The sequence below is a fragment of the Malaclemys terrapin genome, chromosome 16 (assembly GCF_027887155.1).
Source record: "Malaclemys terrapin pileata isolate rMalTer1 chromosome 16, rMalTer1.hap1, whole genome shotgun sequence".
NCBI lineage: Eukaryota > Metazoa > Chordata > Testudines > Emydidae > Malaclemys > Malaclemys terrapin.
The window spans coordinates 26,329,976-26,347,898 of record NC_071520.1 but is presented as its reverse complement, the minus strand read 5'-3'; the positions used below and the strand labels follow the sequence as shown (position 1 = coordinate 26,347,898).

Below are 17,923 nucleotides of genomic sequence, written 5' to 3'. Positions count from 1 at the left end.
CTGCCCTAACTCCCCCAAACAGAGATTCTTCCCTGTCTGTGTGTGTGTGGGGCTATATGAATGGAACCCTGGCAAAATTTATCACAGCCAACAGTACCACAAATTGGGGGAAGGGATAAAGGGGAGGGGCGGGGAAATGAGAGAGACTTTAGGAATCTGTATAAAGAGTTCTGTGATCTCTGACAACAGCAGCTGATTAAAAAGAGAGGTGGGTGAAATTAATTCCTCCTGCCCATTCTTGCTTAATTATGTATTTTGAAAGAAAAATGCATTTATGCTAATAACACTCATCTTCTAGCAATAAATCTGTGCATGTTTTATACAGTGGGTGGAAGGCATGTGGTCAGTTAGCTTAAAAACAGACATCTTCCTAAGCAATATCTCGTTCAAGGCTGGCACAGGGCCCTTCCCCGGTACTTGAAATAGCAAAGTGTAGTCATCAGTTCTGAAAAGCAATAACCCAGAATAATCAAATGCTCACAATACAAGATAACATGTTATGCTGCAAGGTGCTGATCATCCTGACACTCCTAGTGAAGTCAATAAAGGCCTCATCCAACTACATTGCAGTAAGTGGGAGTTTTGCCATTGATGCTCATGGGAGCAGGGGCTTGGGCCTAAATAAATTAGTCAGTGCTTTGCATGATTGTGCCTCGTGTGCTTTTCCAGAAGAAGGCATTTCATAGGAGGGTTCAGATTGGAGTGTTAACCCTTGAGGAATTGGTATTTCCAAAGGCCATGTCTACACTAGCAAGCTTACCGCAGTACAGCCCTGTACCGATACAGTTGTGCCGCTGTAAGATCACTCGTGTAGCCACGTTGTGCTGGGGGGAGAGAGTTCTCCCATTGACATCATAAAAACCACCTCCAGGGAGTGGCAGTAGCTATGTTGGCGGGAGAGCTTCTCCTGCCAACATAACACTGTCCACACCGATGCTTCTGTTGGTGTAACTTATGTTGCTCGGGTGTGGTTTTTTTTTTCACACCACTGAGCAATCTAAGTTATGTCGACAAAAGTGGTAATGTAGACATGGCCTCAGTAACTGGTTTGAGTTCTTCATGTGTAATTAACTAGTTGTTAATTATGGTAAAAAGACAGCAAAATGAGGGGCTTATTGGTGCTTGAAACAATGTTCAAAGCTGGATGGACTTGATCTTCAGCCCAGTGCATGGGAAATGTGAATGTAAAAAACCACTGTCTGAAATAGTGAGCAGATATACTGTATTGCATGCCCAGAACCTGTCGTCTCTAACACAGAACAGGCAGTAAATGTCTGCCGGACAGTGTGTTAAACATAATAAAGGTATTTGGAAGTTAGTCACTAGCTGTTAGTTAAGGACTAAACTTTCCACTGCTTACAAGGCCTGGTGCACTCTGATAGGTTTATAACCTGTTAATTTCAGCTACTGATCTTTATATACCTATTCCATGTGAGTGGTTCTTATTGAGAATGATCATGTGAACGTCAGTAATTAGCCATGTGTAGAAATTCCCAATCTTGGCAAATGGCTGTCATTTATTGCTAATGAAATCAAACATTATAGTTACAATCTGAATGGATTTACATTACCTAACAAATACAGTAATCTGCAGAGTAAATCTAAAGAACATTACATCTGTGATTTAAGAGGTTGTTACTGTTTCAGGATTGTTTTTTTTGTTTTTGTTTTGTTTTTTCTTCTCTCTCCAGTTAATTGACTCTAATGGTGCTCTGATGTCTCAAGCTTCTTTGGAGCTCTGTTTATGAATAATGCATTTCTTCTTCCTGTGCAAAAAAAAAAAAATGCAAATAAATACGTGATTGTTTTTGTTATGCCACTGGTTCATGTCAAACTTTTTTTTCCTCCCTTTGTAGGACTGTGTGCAGCTTAATCAATATAAATTGAAAGATGAAATTGGAAAGGTGAATACTTTACAGATTTGGCATATGAGCATTAGGCTGGGAGTTTCGGGGGGGCTATTTAATTTCTTTTATCCTAAGTCAGCTCACACCTTCATAAGTATACTCCATTAAATGTCCTCACCCCTGCTACTTTATGCAATTACAGCTGTTTTCAGTTGTGCTAAAAGGTTAATTTCTAGTCCAATGAAACACAGCAGGTATAATTTCCCATGCAAAAGGGTGATCTGGCTCCATGCTATTAACCTCTCTACCAGAGTTTTTTAATAGATTGGTCAGCACCTGTGGTGATTTCCTGCTCAGGAATGTCCCCAAGATGGCTACTGGTGTATCAGGACTTTCAGGTGACCTGCCTGCATTGGAGCCTGAGGGGCTACAGCACTTGAAACCCACTGTGTTTGTATTGTTAGTGGGCAATATGAATGGCAGTGTTCTGTGCCATGCTGAGCTCAAACTTGGGGGTCACCTTTTGGCTGTGCTGGAGCAGAGGGAGGAGCCCCACAATCATTGTGAATCTGAGGGCCTACAAAGGAGTCCAGAGAGTGACCTCATGTTTCACCCATAGTGGGAGCCACAGTGGCTAATGTGCTTCTCTGACGACCCCCAGGCAGTAACCTGTGGCTGCTGGTGTATTTTTCTAGGGCTCCTATGGGGTTGTGAAGCTCGCGTACAATGAAGATGACAACACCTACTATGTGAGTATCGTTAGTAGAGATTCTCTGGTGAAGCATAGTCTAGTGCTGGGTGCAGGGGCGGATCTGCCTCCCCTCCAGCTTCTGGATGGAGTTGTGAGCATTCCAACCTGCTCTCTAGCTCCCTGATCTGACACCCACCTTTCTAGCTTTTCTGGGCTGGGCACCAGATCTAATAGCACGCACCAACCAAACAGCACTACCAGAGGTTGCTGCCTCCCTTGTTTGGCAGGCAGGAATCCTGCAGCTTAGAGACTCTCCCTGTTCTCCTCACCCAGCTGCATCTTCTTCCACATCCCTGGCTCCTGCATCAACTTGCCTTGGAGGGGAGAAAATGTGCTGCGTGGCTAGCTGATGAGGTGTGGGAGGAGTGTTTCTCAGCTGGCCCAAGGGCACCAAGCAGGAGCAAGACCTGCCTTAAGGCCATGCTGCCCGTGTGGAGTCAAGATCTTAGGTGGGCGAACCTGGTGGCGAGACCAGAAGGGGGCTGAGAACCTGGGGGAAGGAGGAGAGAAAGTTCTGGGATGTGGGGAGAGGAGAGCCTGGGAGACACAAGAGAGGGGAAGCGATCCCCCTCAGGTATATCATGGGGGAGCTGCCCCCGAAGATGCTGTATGTGAGCAGAACAATGTCTCCCCAATGCTTCTGAAGATGGATCAAAAACACTTCTTTGTCCTGTGAGGTTTGCGCTCCCTTCTCATCCCTTACACCAGGCCCATTTGACTTTGCACAGAGGTCCAGCGTCTGCCCCCAAGAGCGAGGTTTCAACCTACACATGTGAGTTCTTTGCAATAGCAGTGACAGAATCTATTTACATATTAATTGTATTGCAGGCAATGAAAGTTCTTTCCAAAAAGAAGCTTATGAGACAAGCAGGGTTTCCACGTAAGTGACAAATGGCTGTTTGATGTGTGGAGAACTAGTGAGATCTACAGCTGAGCAGCAGAGATGGTGGGGTAGGGAAACATATAGCCCCACGGTCTCTGACAGCAGAATTATCGTATGTGTATGAGGCAGATATCCTGGTTGGAAAGTGCTTTGTGGCAGTGCTGAATTTTGTGTATATTGATGTTGGAGGTTTGGGACGAGGGCTGGAATGATAGAGGGAAGGTTAATTTGTGGGTTAGGGCAGTGGACTGGGAACCAGAAGATCTTGGTTCTGTTCCTGGCTCTGACAGACATCCTGTGTGACTTTGGGCTAGTCACTTAATTGTGCTGTGCCTAGCTAATGATCCAACCGGTGGACCAAATTCGGTGATGAATCCTGGTCACGTGCCACCTGAGCCATTTTGCACATATGCTAAGAAGAAGCGTCAGAGTGGAATTTGGGCCAGAGACTGATGGCATAAATGTAAAAACTCATCAGAGAAAATAAACAAGTTCTTGCCTGCAAAAATGGGGGGGTTGGGAATTTTGATCAGCTGCATTTTGTGCTTTTCTATAGACTGTATCTCAAACACTATTGAGATTAAATGTAGATATTTGTCTTGGTAAGGTCATCAGTGACCATGTGTATTAAGCAATGATTTGGCCTTTCTCTCTTTTAAATGATCTTTTTGTTAGTGCATTTTGTGGTGCACTAGGGTTATTCAAATACATGCATCATGGCATGCTCCTCAGAGGTGCCCAATACCTGCAACGCCCAGAGAACTCGGGGCGGGTGGGAGGGGGGGAGTGGGAGGGGAAATCTTTGCACTGCTGAAGATCAGGCCTTTTATCCGGTGACTGTTGATGAGGTGCTACCTTGGCTCAGCCACATGTATCAGCTGCCAGCTTTTATTACTTGTCTTGTGCGATCTGCCTCCTGTATCTTTACCATTTTAAACAGGCCGCCCACCTCCTCGAGGTGCCAAAGCCACATCCGAAGGCTGTTTGGAACCAAAAGGGCCCATTGAACAGGTGTACCAAGAGATCGCCATCTTGAAAAAGCTGGACCATCCTAATGTAGTGAAACTGGTGGAGGTGAGACTGGCTGAAATGTTAACTTGCAATTACAATATTAGGGTGTGCAGGGGTCTGAAGGCGTTCAGTACAGAATACGGGTGTTCCTTGAAAGGCAGGACGTTTGTCATCCAGAAAGCCATTCCTATATTGATCTGTCCAGTGTGGTTGAAGGTCCATCTTTAAAATAAATAAGTAATAAATAATAATAAATCTTCAGAGCATTCAAGCGTCTAGCTTGACTCGAGCAATGCTGTTTGTAGATTTACATGGAGGGATGCATGTGCAATTGGTTTTCTGTGGGCTTCAGTAAGCTGTTTTGTGGACACACACACACTGGATGTGCAATCTAGTCGTGCTTGGACACCAGGAATAAAATGATCTCTGTTCTGCAAGGTACTCAGTATGCATCAATCTGAAAGAGAAATGGTAACCTAGGAGCATCTCTGTGTACCAGTCGAGATGGAATTGGGGTCTGGTTCCTATATCTCAGAATCAGATGCTTGTTTTCCTCCATTTTAAAATGGTGATTTTTTGGAAGAATGTTGGTTTTTGTGACTGACTGCAAAAACCATCAGATTTTTGGGGGAAATGTAAAAGGTCAAGTCCATTTTGGGGAGGAGGGGAGAGGTGTTTCCAGGGGTTCTGTGCGAGAGATCACGTATGCTCGAAGTGATTGTTTTGTTGTTGCTCTAGGAAGGCAGCAAAAAGTGTAACTTCTCCTTGTCTGCATAAAGTGCCGTCAATCCCAGCCCCGTTCTATACTCCTGGATCAGCCCCTGTACAAAGGCCCTGAAGCTTCAAGGTGCTGCATACCTCCTGTGTACTGCTGAGCATCTTGAACGCATTAACTTCAGGGGGAGCGGAGTGTGCTGAGGATCTTTCCGGATGGGGCTCAAAGAGAGAATCATTTTTATTCTTACCTGTAGCTAGTTCAGTAAAGGAGTCTGTTTGATTTGGTCCCTGCACTCAGCAGTGGAAGGAAACCTGCAGGCTCTGTGTACAGAACCTGCAGATAGCACAATTTGATTGTAATGCTGAGGGAGTGTAAATGGTCCTCTAAAGCCATATGCCCAATTACGTCTCAGGGGTTTTTCATTCTGAGTTGAGGAATAATCCATATGCTCCAATTTGCTCTTTCAGCATCGGCTGTGGAATCGCAGTCTGCACTATCCCCTTGGATGGTTTCTCTGACTTTTTTTGTTTTTGTTTTTTAAATCCCACTTCTGGTTCTTTTAATGCTTTATCCTTTAAAGATTAATTATGAAAAGTTTGAATAATGCCAATGCTAGATTCCACATTCGTCTCCTAGGAAACATATTAGCTTAATGAAACTGACCATGCAAAAAGTATCAAGATCTATGAATATGCATACTCAAATTTGCTGGTTTGCAAGTGAGATAAAATATTTAAACATACCAGAAGTATTATTTCCTTTGTGTTACAGCTACATTTTTTCCCCTCTTATCTTTTCCCTTGAGGGAAGGAACTAGTGAGATTAGCAAAGCAAAAATGTCTGTTTTAAATTAAGATGTTGGGAACTGGAATTCCTAAAGGGAAATGGCTTTGAGAAAAGTACCAGTTCTAAAATTGAAGCTGCTGACCTGACATGGGTATATCAGGGGTGTAGGTTTAAAACATAATTAAACTGGTATCAACCAGACAAAACACATTTTGCTTTATTTCTCCATGAATCCACGTATACAACTTACGTATTTAACCTGTGTGTGTAAAAATTTAAAATCTATCTATCCTACAAACATACACATACAGAGGGATGCAGTGTCTGATGTGCATATCATAGTTCTCTTCTGAATAGATTCAGAACTTCTGAGTCATATGCCATGTACTGCTTACAACTAATGGAGTAATTCTCCCTGACGTCAAATGTTAGAGGCCTGTGCTTTTAGAGCAGGAACATCTGAGTTCAGTCCCTGATGTTGTCAAGAAGTTCTGAGTGATCAGGGTATGCACTACTGGGACAACTATGAAACCCTAAGTGGATGTAGATTTATATTGTGTGTGCGCACGTGCGTGTGTGTATGTAAATAAAACCGTAGCTATACATTTGGGGCCTAAAATATCTGATACCATGTCCCTATTGTCAGTATATTTATTCTTGGTATTTTCTGATGGGTGATATGGACCTGTGGAAATATAGAATACTTTTTATCCATGTGCAGTCACTTTATTATCCTTCTAACTTGTGTTGACAGGTGCTAGATGACCCCAGCGAGGACCATCTGTACATGGGTAAACAAGTCACTCTTCCCTTCTGCCCCACTATGCATGCCACATGACAGTGACAATATTTGGATGCAATCTCTGTTTGCGTGGATCAAACTTTTGGATGACTGTATAAAATATTTCCCATGGTCTGCAGGGGGGATTGAGGTAGTGAGTTATGCCAGCAACGTAGCTGATCAATATGGAGATTCCTTTTATGCTGCTTAAAGTAATAGAATAGGGCTTACAGCAGTGAGAATTTTTATGGCATGGGTATATCAGAGGAACAGGTCCCCTTTAATTACAGAGACATGTGGGATCCAACGTCTGGGCTCAGAAAGAGATAAAACAGGACTTTACCCGGTCAGCCTATACTCAGCAGTGCACTAGGTTATAAACAGATGTCTGGGAACACTTTGCAGAGCCAGGTGCCCAGCTGTAACCTGTAATGCTCTTCACTGCTATCCTCCTGTCGTCTCACCCAAGTGCTATATAAGCTGTAGTTCCTTTTTTGAAAGAGGGACTGTCTTATCTGCATTCTCTCCCCAAATGTTGAAACCCCTGCCCTTCCCACTGAGGTTAAAGAGGAGCAGAGTTCAATAAGAATTTTGTTTCCGTAGCTGTTCTGCCAAGCGAGGGTTGCAAAGAGTTGTGCTTACATTGTCTTGCCTCTCCCAACTCCATTTTACAGTGAGAGAAACTGAGGCACAGGGGAGCAGTAAATCATTGAATTTAAGGCCAGAAGGGACCACGAGATCATCTAATCAGACCTCCTGCATATCAGAGGCCATCAACACCTCCCTGCACTCATACACTAAACCTAACAACCAAATGAGACCAAACATTACAGCTCCCAGGAAACTAAATTATCGCATGTCACAGGCAAAGAATAGGAGGGACTGAGTTACACCGATGTATGAGCTCTTTGCAGTGGCAGGGAATTGATTAAGTGAGAGATTCTAAGATGATCCTGGCATGTGACCTGCACCCCCATGCTGCAGAGAATGGCAGTGACTTTGGGGGTGTTTTGCCTATCTGACCTCAGGGAAAACTGCCTCCCAACCACACACATGGCGATCAGTTAGACCTGAGCATGTGAACAAGAAGCAGCCAGCAAAGCACTTGAGAGAAAGAATGCTTGATGCCACCTCAGAGCACTCACCCCCCCTTCCCATCTCCAGCTTTAGCCATCTCAGATGCTTCAGAGGGAAGAGGCCTGGGTGGGGGGAAAGCAGGTAATAATTGGGGGATAAAAATCCCTTTCTGACTCCTGCAGGTGACCGGCTGAAGCCCTGAAACGTGAGATTTTAGGAACATAAGACACAAACTGGATGGGACCTGTAGGACTGCCAAGCCCTGCTCCCTACAGTCACAAGCAATCCCATCATACAATCCCACTCATAAATTTGTCCAGCTCTCTTAAATCTAGCTAAGTTATTTGATCCCACAACTCCTATTGGGAGGCTGTTCCAGAACCTCCCTCCTCTGATAGTTAGAAACCTTCTAATTTCCAGCCTGAATTTGTTCAGGCCCCTTTGGTCTTGTGCCAACATCATCCTTTTTCTTAAAGTGACTTACCCAAGAGCATACAAGCTTGTGGTAGTGCAAGGAATAGCACTGTAGGGATTGCCATATTTGCTCAGACCAATGATCCCATTTATTTGGTATCCTGACTCTGAAAGTGCCCAGTACCAGACCCACATACTAATGTATTGCATATCTTTCCAGACTCAGATTCTCTCCCTGCACTAGCTGGACATCTATTGATTTGAATCAAAGGTGCAATAGAAGTAAATTAAACTGTGATGTAAACTGGATATTCATTATGGACGCCTCTTCCTGCAGCTTCATTCTTGCTTAACCCTATTTGGGATTGAACTGAAGGGTGGTGTTATCTGTTAGTTATAGCAGGGTGTCAACAGTCTGACCTGGATTTCATACGTTGCTCTGCCACTAACTCACTGTGTGACTTTGGGCCAGTCACTTAACTTTTCTGTGCCTCAGTTATCCCAGCTATAAAATGGGGCAGAACTTACCGACTTAAACAATAAATGGTTGCAGAGCATGCTGAGACTCTGGGTTGAAAATACTATGGAAATGCAACATTTCCTTATTGTCAGATGGTGGGTTTTTGGAGGCGGGGAGTTTCCTTCTCGTACCCTAATTTTAGCTCCTTTCAGAGCTGTTGAAGTTAGCTCCTGGTGGGAGTTGTAGATTTTTGGGGGGGTTTTTAGGCAGTAATGACTGTAAAGAGCAAACTATTTACAGAGATCTGGGGAGTCATGTCAGCAAAGCCTGTAAGAGCTCACTGATTAGCACAGCCTCTACCTTTTTTCCCCCGTCTCTCTAGAATTGTTTAGCAGTTTGTTCCCTAAAATAGACCAGTTTAAGGGAACTAATCAGCCTTGAGAATGTTCCCTGATATATGTTGCTTAATATTGCTCAAAACTACCCTTAAAAATTGAGAATTTCAATACAAATGCCCATCTGCAATAACAAAGGGGATGAACAAAGGCCAAGACAATGACCAATTAAGACCAATGTTCCAATCACCGTTCTTGCTACTATGACTTTTTTAAAATCATCATGTGAGTTCATTAGCATATTGGTCTCATTGTGAATCTGCCTTATTTCTATTAATTTAATCTGCCCCCTGGGGGCCAGGTTTTCCAGGGCTAACAGCTGTTGTGCCTGGAAAACACATGTTAACGAAGGGGCACATTTGTCATCCTTTCTCATGCTATGCAGGACCTTACTCCCTGTTTAGTCCCATAAACCTCAGTGCAGCAACTCTGAGTACTTACTCCGCATGAACGTGGCCGGATCAGGGCCTGAATGTGTATCTGTGAACGTACAAATAATTGAATATATTCACTTCTCCGTTTTGTACAAGGGACGTGTGTTTTCCACATTCAGCTTAGGCACAAAAACGTGATTTACTTGGTTTCAAAATATAACATCACAGAAGGTGTAAGATCTGCATTATTTAGCAGAGGAACTAAGGGGATCTCTACACTGCAGCGGGGAGCAAATGGGTAGACACACTTGTGCTAGTGGGGCTTGTCTATGTGGATGTGGCAGCCCCAGTGAAGGTTTGGGTGAGCCCCTGGTTCCAAGCGTGGGTGGCTAGTCTGGGCCCAGGCTGGTGCTGCAATATCCACCCTGCTATTTTTAGTGTGCCAGTGAGAGTCCCGCTATATGTCTCCCCAGGCTGGGAGGCTCATCTCAGCTGCAGTATAGATAGACCCTTACTGGCTCCTTCCCAGTTGAAGAAATACGCAGTTTGTTTAAGCTAAATCCATGAACGTTTTTTGGGGGGAAACTTTTTACTTGGTCCCTGGTGGAACCTTCCTGATGGTGCGTATTTTGCTCTGTACCTTACTTAACTGATGATGGAGCACAGTATTCGGGTCAAAGAGATAAAGTGTCCTTAGACCCTCGTTCTGCATTCTCTGCACACTCAATACTTGGTATGTAAGAAATGGAGAATCAGGGTCATAGTGAGAAGATTCTTAGCCTGATAAACTATAATGATTCGGAAGTACTGAACAAATATGTTAGTTCATAGATTATTAACAAGGAAGATAGTAATATGCTCTTTGAAGTAGCGGCGTGAATTGTCAGTCTAATTTCTGCATGAACTACAGATCTTTGTGATAAATACAGCGACGACGTCATGTAAAAATGTACATTTTTAAAAAACAAAATACCACATGGGATTCTTCCACATTCTGAACTCACTTCACCCGGCCAGTTTCATGTTGTTGATTATTTCCATAATTGGTCATAGAAATAATTGCTTTTCTGCTGGGATCTTGTTTGCAGAGCTTTCAGCCTGTCATTAATCACCTTCTCCTTTGTGTTTCAGTGTTTGAACTGGTAAAACAAGGGTAAGTATTGAACCTTGTTATTAGGTCTACAAACTTAGAGAATATTGAAGCAAATGTATTTCATAAGCAATGTGTGTGAGTGTAGTTTGGTTGAAATAGTGCATACAGTGGGCCAAATTCCTTACACTGGTGATGTGGAAGGTGTTAAAAGTAGGTCTCCCTATGTCCTGGTCTGCAACTTACAATTTAGATCGTCCTAGCTATGTTACGCAGAGGTGTGAAAAATTCTCACCCCCCGAACACTGTAGTTAAGCCAACCTTTACCCCCACCATTGTAGATGTGGTTAGGTTGACAGAAGAAGTCTTCCGTGGACCGAAGTATCACGGCTCATGGTGGTGTATTACCTACACTGATAGAAAAAAAACTTTCAGTCGACGTAGGAAGTGTCTACACTATGGCATTGCAGCTGTGCTGCTGTAGCCCCTGTAGTGTAGATGTGCTCTGAGACCCAGATGCCCCTGAACCTATGTATACTCCTTACTGATCAATAAGGGAGTCTAATTTGTTATAATTGACATGCCAAGGAGTTTGGAGAGGTGCAAGTTAAAGTAAGGTAGGCTCTTACCTCCTCCTGCTTGCTGCAGTCTCTCTTCTGGCCTTTGTGTATGTGAGTTACACTGACTGAGGCTCTCTGATGTGCTCTGAGTTTATCCATGAGAGTGTAGAATGAGCCCAAATGATTGTGAGATGTGGAATCCTGGGTCCAATACAACACCTTATTGCATGTCTTGGGAAAATGGCACAACAGATCTACAACTGCAGATACCTGTGTCGGCTTGTGCACATGCGTGCAATATGCTACATTCAGACTGTCTCAGTTCTGTTCTGCGATGTCAACATCTTGTCTGAGTTTTATTCCTTTCTAAACTCTGTTGCCTTTCAACCTGCTACATCAGCAGAGGACAGAGGCAGCATGGGTTAGTGGACAGGACTCTAACTGGGAGTTAAGAAATCTGAGGTTCTGACTCCGCTGATGACTGTGTGACTTTGGGCAAATCATGTAACCTTTTTCCTCATCTTTAACTTGGGGATAATAATGCTCACTGGACTTTGTCAAATGCTTTGAGATTTACAGATGAAAAATTCTAGGAAAAATAAAATAGGGTTTAAATGGCATGAGACGTTTAGGAAAAAGTATCTCTGAACGTAGTAAGGGCTGTTTGCAGTTCTCATGACAGCAGCAGTAGCGATGTAATTGTAACTAAAACTAGATTGTTAGCTCTTTGGGGTAGGTTCTATGTTTGTACAGCCCCTAGCACAATGGGGTCCTGGTCCATGGCTATGGCTCTTGGGTGCTATAATAATTCAAATAATAACATTGTTAGAGCTGAAGATTTCCCTTATTATCACGGGCAAGAAGCTGAACACACAGTAAGCCAATGTGTTTCTTTGTGGATTCATGACAATTTAAACACCCATTGAGCTTATGTTGATCTGTATCTTCTCCCTCCGTACTGAGAATTAGCTTGGGTCATCTTGGAGAGAGAATGAAATGCTGAGTCCTCCTCACCTCTTTCTCCCCCCCCCCCCATATTACAGTGGGGAAGCCCATGTATCCAGCTGAGAAATAATTGTGTACTGTAGAGTCTCCTCTGCCCTTGAGAGGCATAGGCAGCTTCCATTAGTGCTAGTGGAGGGTAATCCTGTGCAACAGATAATAAACGCTAATGGGTCATTTTCTGATCCTCTTGACTTGTGAGGCCATCTCCTGTGTTATCCATGAGTCTTATCTTTGGCACTCAGCCTGTTGAGTGTCTGCAGTGCACCATCATGTGCTAGCGTGAGATGGGATTCAGGAGGCTATAGATGACCATTTATGGGAACAGCAAAGAGGTGGGCAGTGCAAGCAGCATGGTTCAGTGGGTAGGGCAGTCAGGAGACCTGGATTCTATTCCTGGCTATTTCATTGACATGTTGTGGGACCTTGGTCGAGTCACATCCATCTCTCTGCCCCCTCCCACCATTGATCTGTCTTCTCTGGTTAAATTTCAAGCTCTTCAGGGCAGAGACTCTCTCTTCCTATTCATTACAGTGCTCAGCCAGTGGGTCCCTGGTTTTGGATGTGACCTCTAGCTGTTGTTATAACACCAGTGATAAATATATGAGCATCCTCCACCAGCGTGAAGAACAAAAGGGGACTCTTGGACAGAGCAAGGCACTCTAGCATCTCTTTAGCTCTGTCTACTTCAGTTAGATGCTGGATCCTTCAGAGATTCAAGACGGGCAGCAGCATCTCCCCCGGCTTTTGGGAAAATGTGCAGACTCTGGCAAGGAGACAAGAGACACATATTCAAGGTGGAGCTAATTAGTTTAACTTTCCTCTGAGAGTCCCACCCACCATCCAAAAAAACAACACCCCTGCACAGCTGATGGCAAAAGAATAATCTGAACTTTGCAGTTAGCCCTGGGACACTAGAAACCTCGCCAGTTCCTAAATAGACGGGGGCGTGGCACCAGATCCTGTGCTTCAGCATTTCTCTGAGATACCACAGGAGGGGGGTGCAATACTGGGGAACTAAAACTGTAGTGGAGAAGGGAGATTTTTCTTGCAATGGCCACATTAAGGGTCATATTCTGCTCTCGGTCCCAGTAAATCCAAAGCAACTCCATAGACTTTAAGGGTGTAACTGCAGATTGGCACTGGTGTAATAGAGGTTGGGATCTGTCCCTAAATCTCTTCGTTTGAGGGAAATAATGAGTAAAAAGAGGAGACCAACATTCCTGGGGTTGAAGAAAATTCCATCTGTCCCTCATATAGAAAGGAGACAGTTCTGAAAGGACGAATAGATGGACCAGTACAGCCAGCCATTGTGACCTACGGAAGAACTATGTAAGGTCCAGATGTGCAAGCCAAACAGCTGCCAAGGTGCTGTTCCAAGTTCTGTGCCCTGTTCCTTTCTAATGTGACTCAGTTAATCCCTTCCCCTGTCCCACTTCGGCTTTTTATAGTGACGTGAACCAGATTCTGGGGTCAAGAGGGGACACCGCTATTTATGGGAGAGAGCCACGGTACACCACTTCATTTTTTGTGCTGTGTGACTGCGTGGGGGGAGATTGGAGTGGAGCCCGCTTGTGCTGAGGAAGAGGGTTTGAAGACACTTGAAACACGATTGGGTGACAGGAGTAAACCACACTGGAAATCCTTGGAAACTTCTCTTCCCACAAGCCTAAACCTCAATGAGAATCAGACCTAAGAGAGGGCAGCTCAGCACTTTCATGTCTGTAGGAGACAACTTGCACTGAAATGGCTTTTAGTTCTCTCAGTCTTTTAATTGTATAGATCTCCACTTTCATGCTGCTTCTTAAACACCACTTAGTCCAGGAAGCATTTCTACTGTAATGGCTGCTTCCCATCCTTTGTACATTCTGCCTTCCTGTAATGTTTGCCTTAGTCAATGCCTCTAGATTGCAAGCTCTTTGGGACAGGGAAACTTGATCTATAAGGCCAAAATCCAATAATTTATCCAGTGCTGTATGCACGTACCATGCTATGTATGTTAATGACCTGGATTCTAATGGACCAGACCCTAATTTCTTCACTCCACCCTCGTTCAAGCAACGCTCCCACTGACTTCAGTAAGAGTTTTGCCTGACTCAGAGCTGATTAAGTCCTTCAGGATTTGGCCATCTAATACTAAAGGGAGGAGCTGCCACTGCCAAGGGAGCATTTGTGCATGAACGTGATGCCACTGAGGGCAGCAGAGCCCTGCTGCTCGGGCTCTTGTGTGTATCACAACCAGGGGGATATTCTGGGGTGACATCCATCCAGGTGCCCATGCAAGAGGGGAAATCATATAGAGGGATAGGTAAGGTGTAGGCCTCCATCTTTGGCTACAGCCAAAGAACACGCAGCGCAACTCACAAGGCTGCAAAGGTGACTTTAAGCCACTTTTCTACTTCCCTGGTCCTCGTCCTGGGCCATTGTGTTCTGAACTGACCCTCTCCCCCCCCCCCCCCCGGGTAATTCGGAGCAGCCTGGGGGCTGCTGTAACTTATGCAAGCTGTCAAGCTCAGGGGCAGTTACAGTAGCTGGGAATTGCTGGGTTTTAGGGGAGCCCCAGCTATGTCCCCTAAGCCACCCACCAAGAGGAGGGCTAGCGTAGGAGCCATTTTTCAATTCTGCACCAGCTGAGGAGCCCGCTCGGCTGAGATTGTGGCTGGCTCCAGCGGTTTTAGGGCTGCTTTGCAACAGTGTAGTGCGGCAAAGGGGCCCTAATGTAACCAAAGAACAGGGACATAAAATCTCTCCCCTGGAGCAGCAGGGATGGCTGAATGTCTGGCACTGCCTTTCCTAGGCAGAGTCTGTGTAAAGGTGCCACTGTATCTACCATATTACAATTGAGTTCCCCAGCTTGTTTCTTCTGGTGACATAGGATGTGTCTACACTGCAATTAAACACCTGGAGCTGGCCCGTGGGGTGTCCCTGAGCCAGGGCTCGAGCACAAACTCAAACATCAACACTGCAGTTAAACAGCCCTGTAGCACGAGCCCAAGTCAGCAGACGTGGGCCAGCCACGGCTGTTCCATTGCAGTGTAGACATACCCATAGATAACTAAAAACCATGTGTCAACGTCCTGAGCCACAACAATGCAACATGATTATTTTTATAGTGTAGACAGGGCCTAATATGCCAACGTTCTGGTTTATTATAGTGAGTTAATTCACAGCATTTGCTGAAGACAGGAAGGAGAGTTGTAGGATAGCCAGGCTCATGAGCTAAAGAATCCATTATCTCTCACTGGGTCAGAGCTTTGCTACCTGTTCTCTTAAACATCAGTTGGAAAAAGAAGCCTCTGACATCTTGTGGGTTCTAAACTGTGCCCCTCTTCCTCATTAGCCCTGCTTTGTTGCCTTTCCAGGCCTGTGATGGAAGTCCCTGCCATTAAACCTCTCACTGAAGATCAGGCTCGGTTCTACTTTCAGGATCTGATCAAAGGCATCGAATACTGTAAGCTTCTAAACAGAAACCACTGGCATTCTTAACAACGTGGGGGAAGATTCGTAGCTGGTGTAATTCAGCTGGCTCCAGCAAAGCGACACTGACTGACACCAACTCAGGATCTGGCCCATAGTTTCGACGTTCTTGTTAATTGAGTTTTGCAATCCCTGTGTGTTTGGTCATTTGCTCTTAGCTACCACCTGCTAGTTGTGTTACAAGCATTCACTGCCATTAATGTCCTGCTGTTTCTTTAACACACAGTGCACTATCAAAAGATAATCCACCGGGATATTAAACCTTCCAACCTTCTAGTTGGGGAAGATGGTCACATCAAAATCGCTGACTTTGGAGTGAGTAATGAGTTCAAAGGAACTGATGCCCTCCTGACCAACACTGTGGGCACCCCTGCATTCATGGCACCGGAAACCCTCTCAGAAATAAGAAAAATCTTTTCTGGCAAGGTATTTTGTAGTAAGGATTTTTATAACTGTCTCTTTAATATGTACACGCTTTTCGGGCTCCATGTGCAAGAACTAGCCATAATACTGTATTCTCCTTTCTTCCAAGGCTTTGGATGTATGGGCCATGGGAATCACGCTCTTCTGTTTTGTGTTTGGACAGGTAATGAGTTTCTTGGTTGAGTCTGGTCAGTGAGTCAGCATCTCTCTACACAAGGCTCTGTGTGGTGTTTCATAGGGTGAAATTTATATCCCCTTCCCTCCCCCACAAAAAAGCCTGATCAGTCATGGCTTCTTCTCCCATAACCTATCCCCTGCTGCGCTGGGGCTGGGCCAACATTCCTCCAGCGCAAAGGGTGTGCAGAGGCCTGCCTTACAATGAAGCTGCTTCTCTTAAGGCCCAGCCCAGCGTCGCCCATCTGCAGGGCTTCATTGCTGTAGAGACCAGCGTGAGACTTTTTAAATCCTGCTCCCACTATTATGGCAGCGGGTCCTGCAGGACCCACAGGATCCCAGTTCCACTGCAGGGCTCTACACTAGTCCCACACAGGCTCTACCGTAGAGTGTCTTGTGCAACCCACAGCTCCGTAAGTGTTGGGTTTTTTTATGGATCTCTAATCATTCATTCTTAAGGTGTCTGGACATTACTGCAGCGGTTTTTCTCACTGTGTGTGGGGATGGTTTGTGATAATGAAGTAATTCCTGCCCTGATTCATTTATATTGTCAGAACATCTGGGCATTTCACATTCAGCTTAAAATCAATAACCACAAGCTTGGGTGACTCGGTGAAATTGCACATGACCCATGCCTGCTGTGATGCTAATGGATTCATTAGTGGAAAGCCCAAGTAAATGGGTGAGCTTCTCCCATACCTTGCAAATTACTAAACAGTAGATCCATTTGACCAGCAGAGGGCACCTCTGCTGAGAACATCTTTGTGCCAGTCCTGGGCGAGCAAGACCTCATCCAGCAGAGATCTTAGCTGGTGCAATGGGACGTAGAGGGAGAGATGGCTTAATAAATGATGCTGGAGAATGGATGACCCTGTCTGGCTCTCTTCCAAACCATGGGGTCAATCCTGCAGTGCTTGCTCGTGAGAGGCTCCACTGCTTTCAGAATGCTCAAGGATTGTAGGGTTGGGCCTGTCCAGATTGTTCAGCCAGGAGCTGTTGTTCTATTCTGTCCTTTGAGCCCACACTATGTAAAGGTGTCATTTTTGTTGTTGTTTTTAAATTAAGCTGAACAAAATAACATGGTGAGAAAATCGGCCCTATGTTGTATTTTCCCCCGAATTCTTTCTCCCTCTCCTTTGGAATCCTGCAAAATTCTTCCCAAGGCAAGTGATGCGTTCTGCTGACTCCACCAAATTGGTTTATTGCTTAATAAATCCTGTTGTTTATTTTTGTTTGTTTGTGACTAGTGCCCTTTTATGGATGAGAGGATTCTAAGTTTACACAGTAAAATCAAGACCCAACCCCTGGAATTCCCAGATCAGTGAGTATATAGAAGGCTTTTTATTATTTATGCACGTTGGAAAGTGAACACCATTTCCCCAGGATCCCAGAAAGCACTGAGTCAATGGAACTGGACCTGATCCAATGAGATTTTACAAAACTAACCCAAACCACCAATACTTCCCTTTCTCTGCTGCACTCATCCCTGGAAAACTCCCTTCAAACTTGACATGGGGTCAACATTTGTTGATCTACAGCTGTTGAAAAAATGTTTGTGATTTAAGTTCTGGAGTCTCCAAAGGGAATTAACCTCTTCCATTGCCACATGGTGGATTTCTGTCCAATCTCTCCATCTTTTTTTTTATACCCTGCGCATCCCTGACTGCTCTGAGCACGGTTGTTTATTTGACTCCAAGTCA

General features: G+C 44.7%; 1 protein-coding gene across 2 annotated transcripts in view; it reads left to right on the top strand.

The window, feature by feature from the left end:
* Window positions 1-17,923, top strand: part of CAMKK2 (calcium/calmodulin dependent protein kinase kinase 2) — a 47,460-nt gene that overhangs the window by 17,501 nt on the left and 12,036 nt on the right. For both annotated transcript variants that reach the window (XM_054006508.1, XM_054006507.1), the window contains exons 4-13: window positions 1,857-1,904; window positions 2,543-2,596; window positions 3,427-3,478; window positions 4,422-4,555; window positions 6,751-6,787; window positions 10,629-10,650; window positions 15,512-15,600; window positions 15,853-16,052; window positions 16,159-16,212; window positions 17,471-17,544. In XM_054006508.1, coding sequence (XP_053862483.1) covers window positions 1,857-1,904; window positions 2,543-2,596; window positions 3,427-3,478; window positions 4,422-4,555; window positions 6,751-6,787; window positions 10,629-10,650; window positions 15,512-15,600; window positions 15,853-16,052; window positions 16,159-16,212; window positions 17,471-17,544 — 764 coding nt within the window. The remainder of the gene's footprint in view (window positions 1-1,856; window positions 1,905-2,542; window positions 2,597-3,426; window positions 3,479-4,421; window positions 4,556-6,750; window positions 6,788-10,628; window positions 10,651-15,511; window positions 15,601-15,852; window positions 16,053-16,158; window positions 16,213-17,470; window positions 17,545-17,923) is intronic.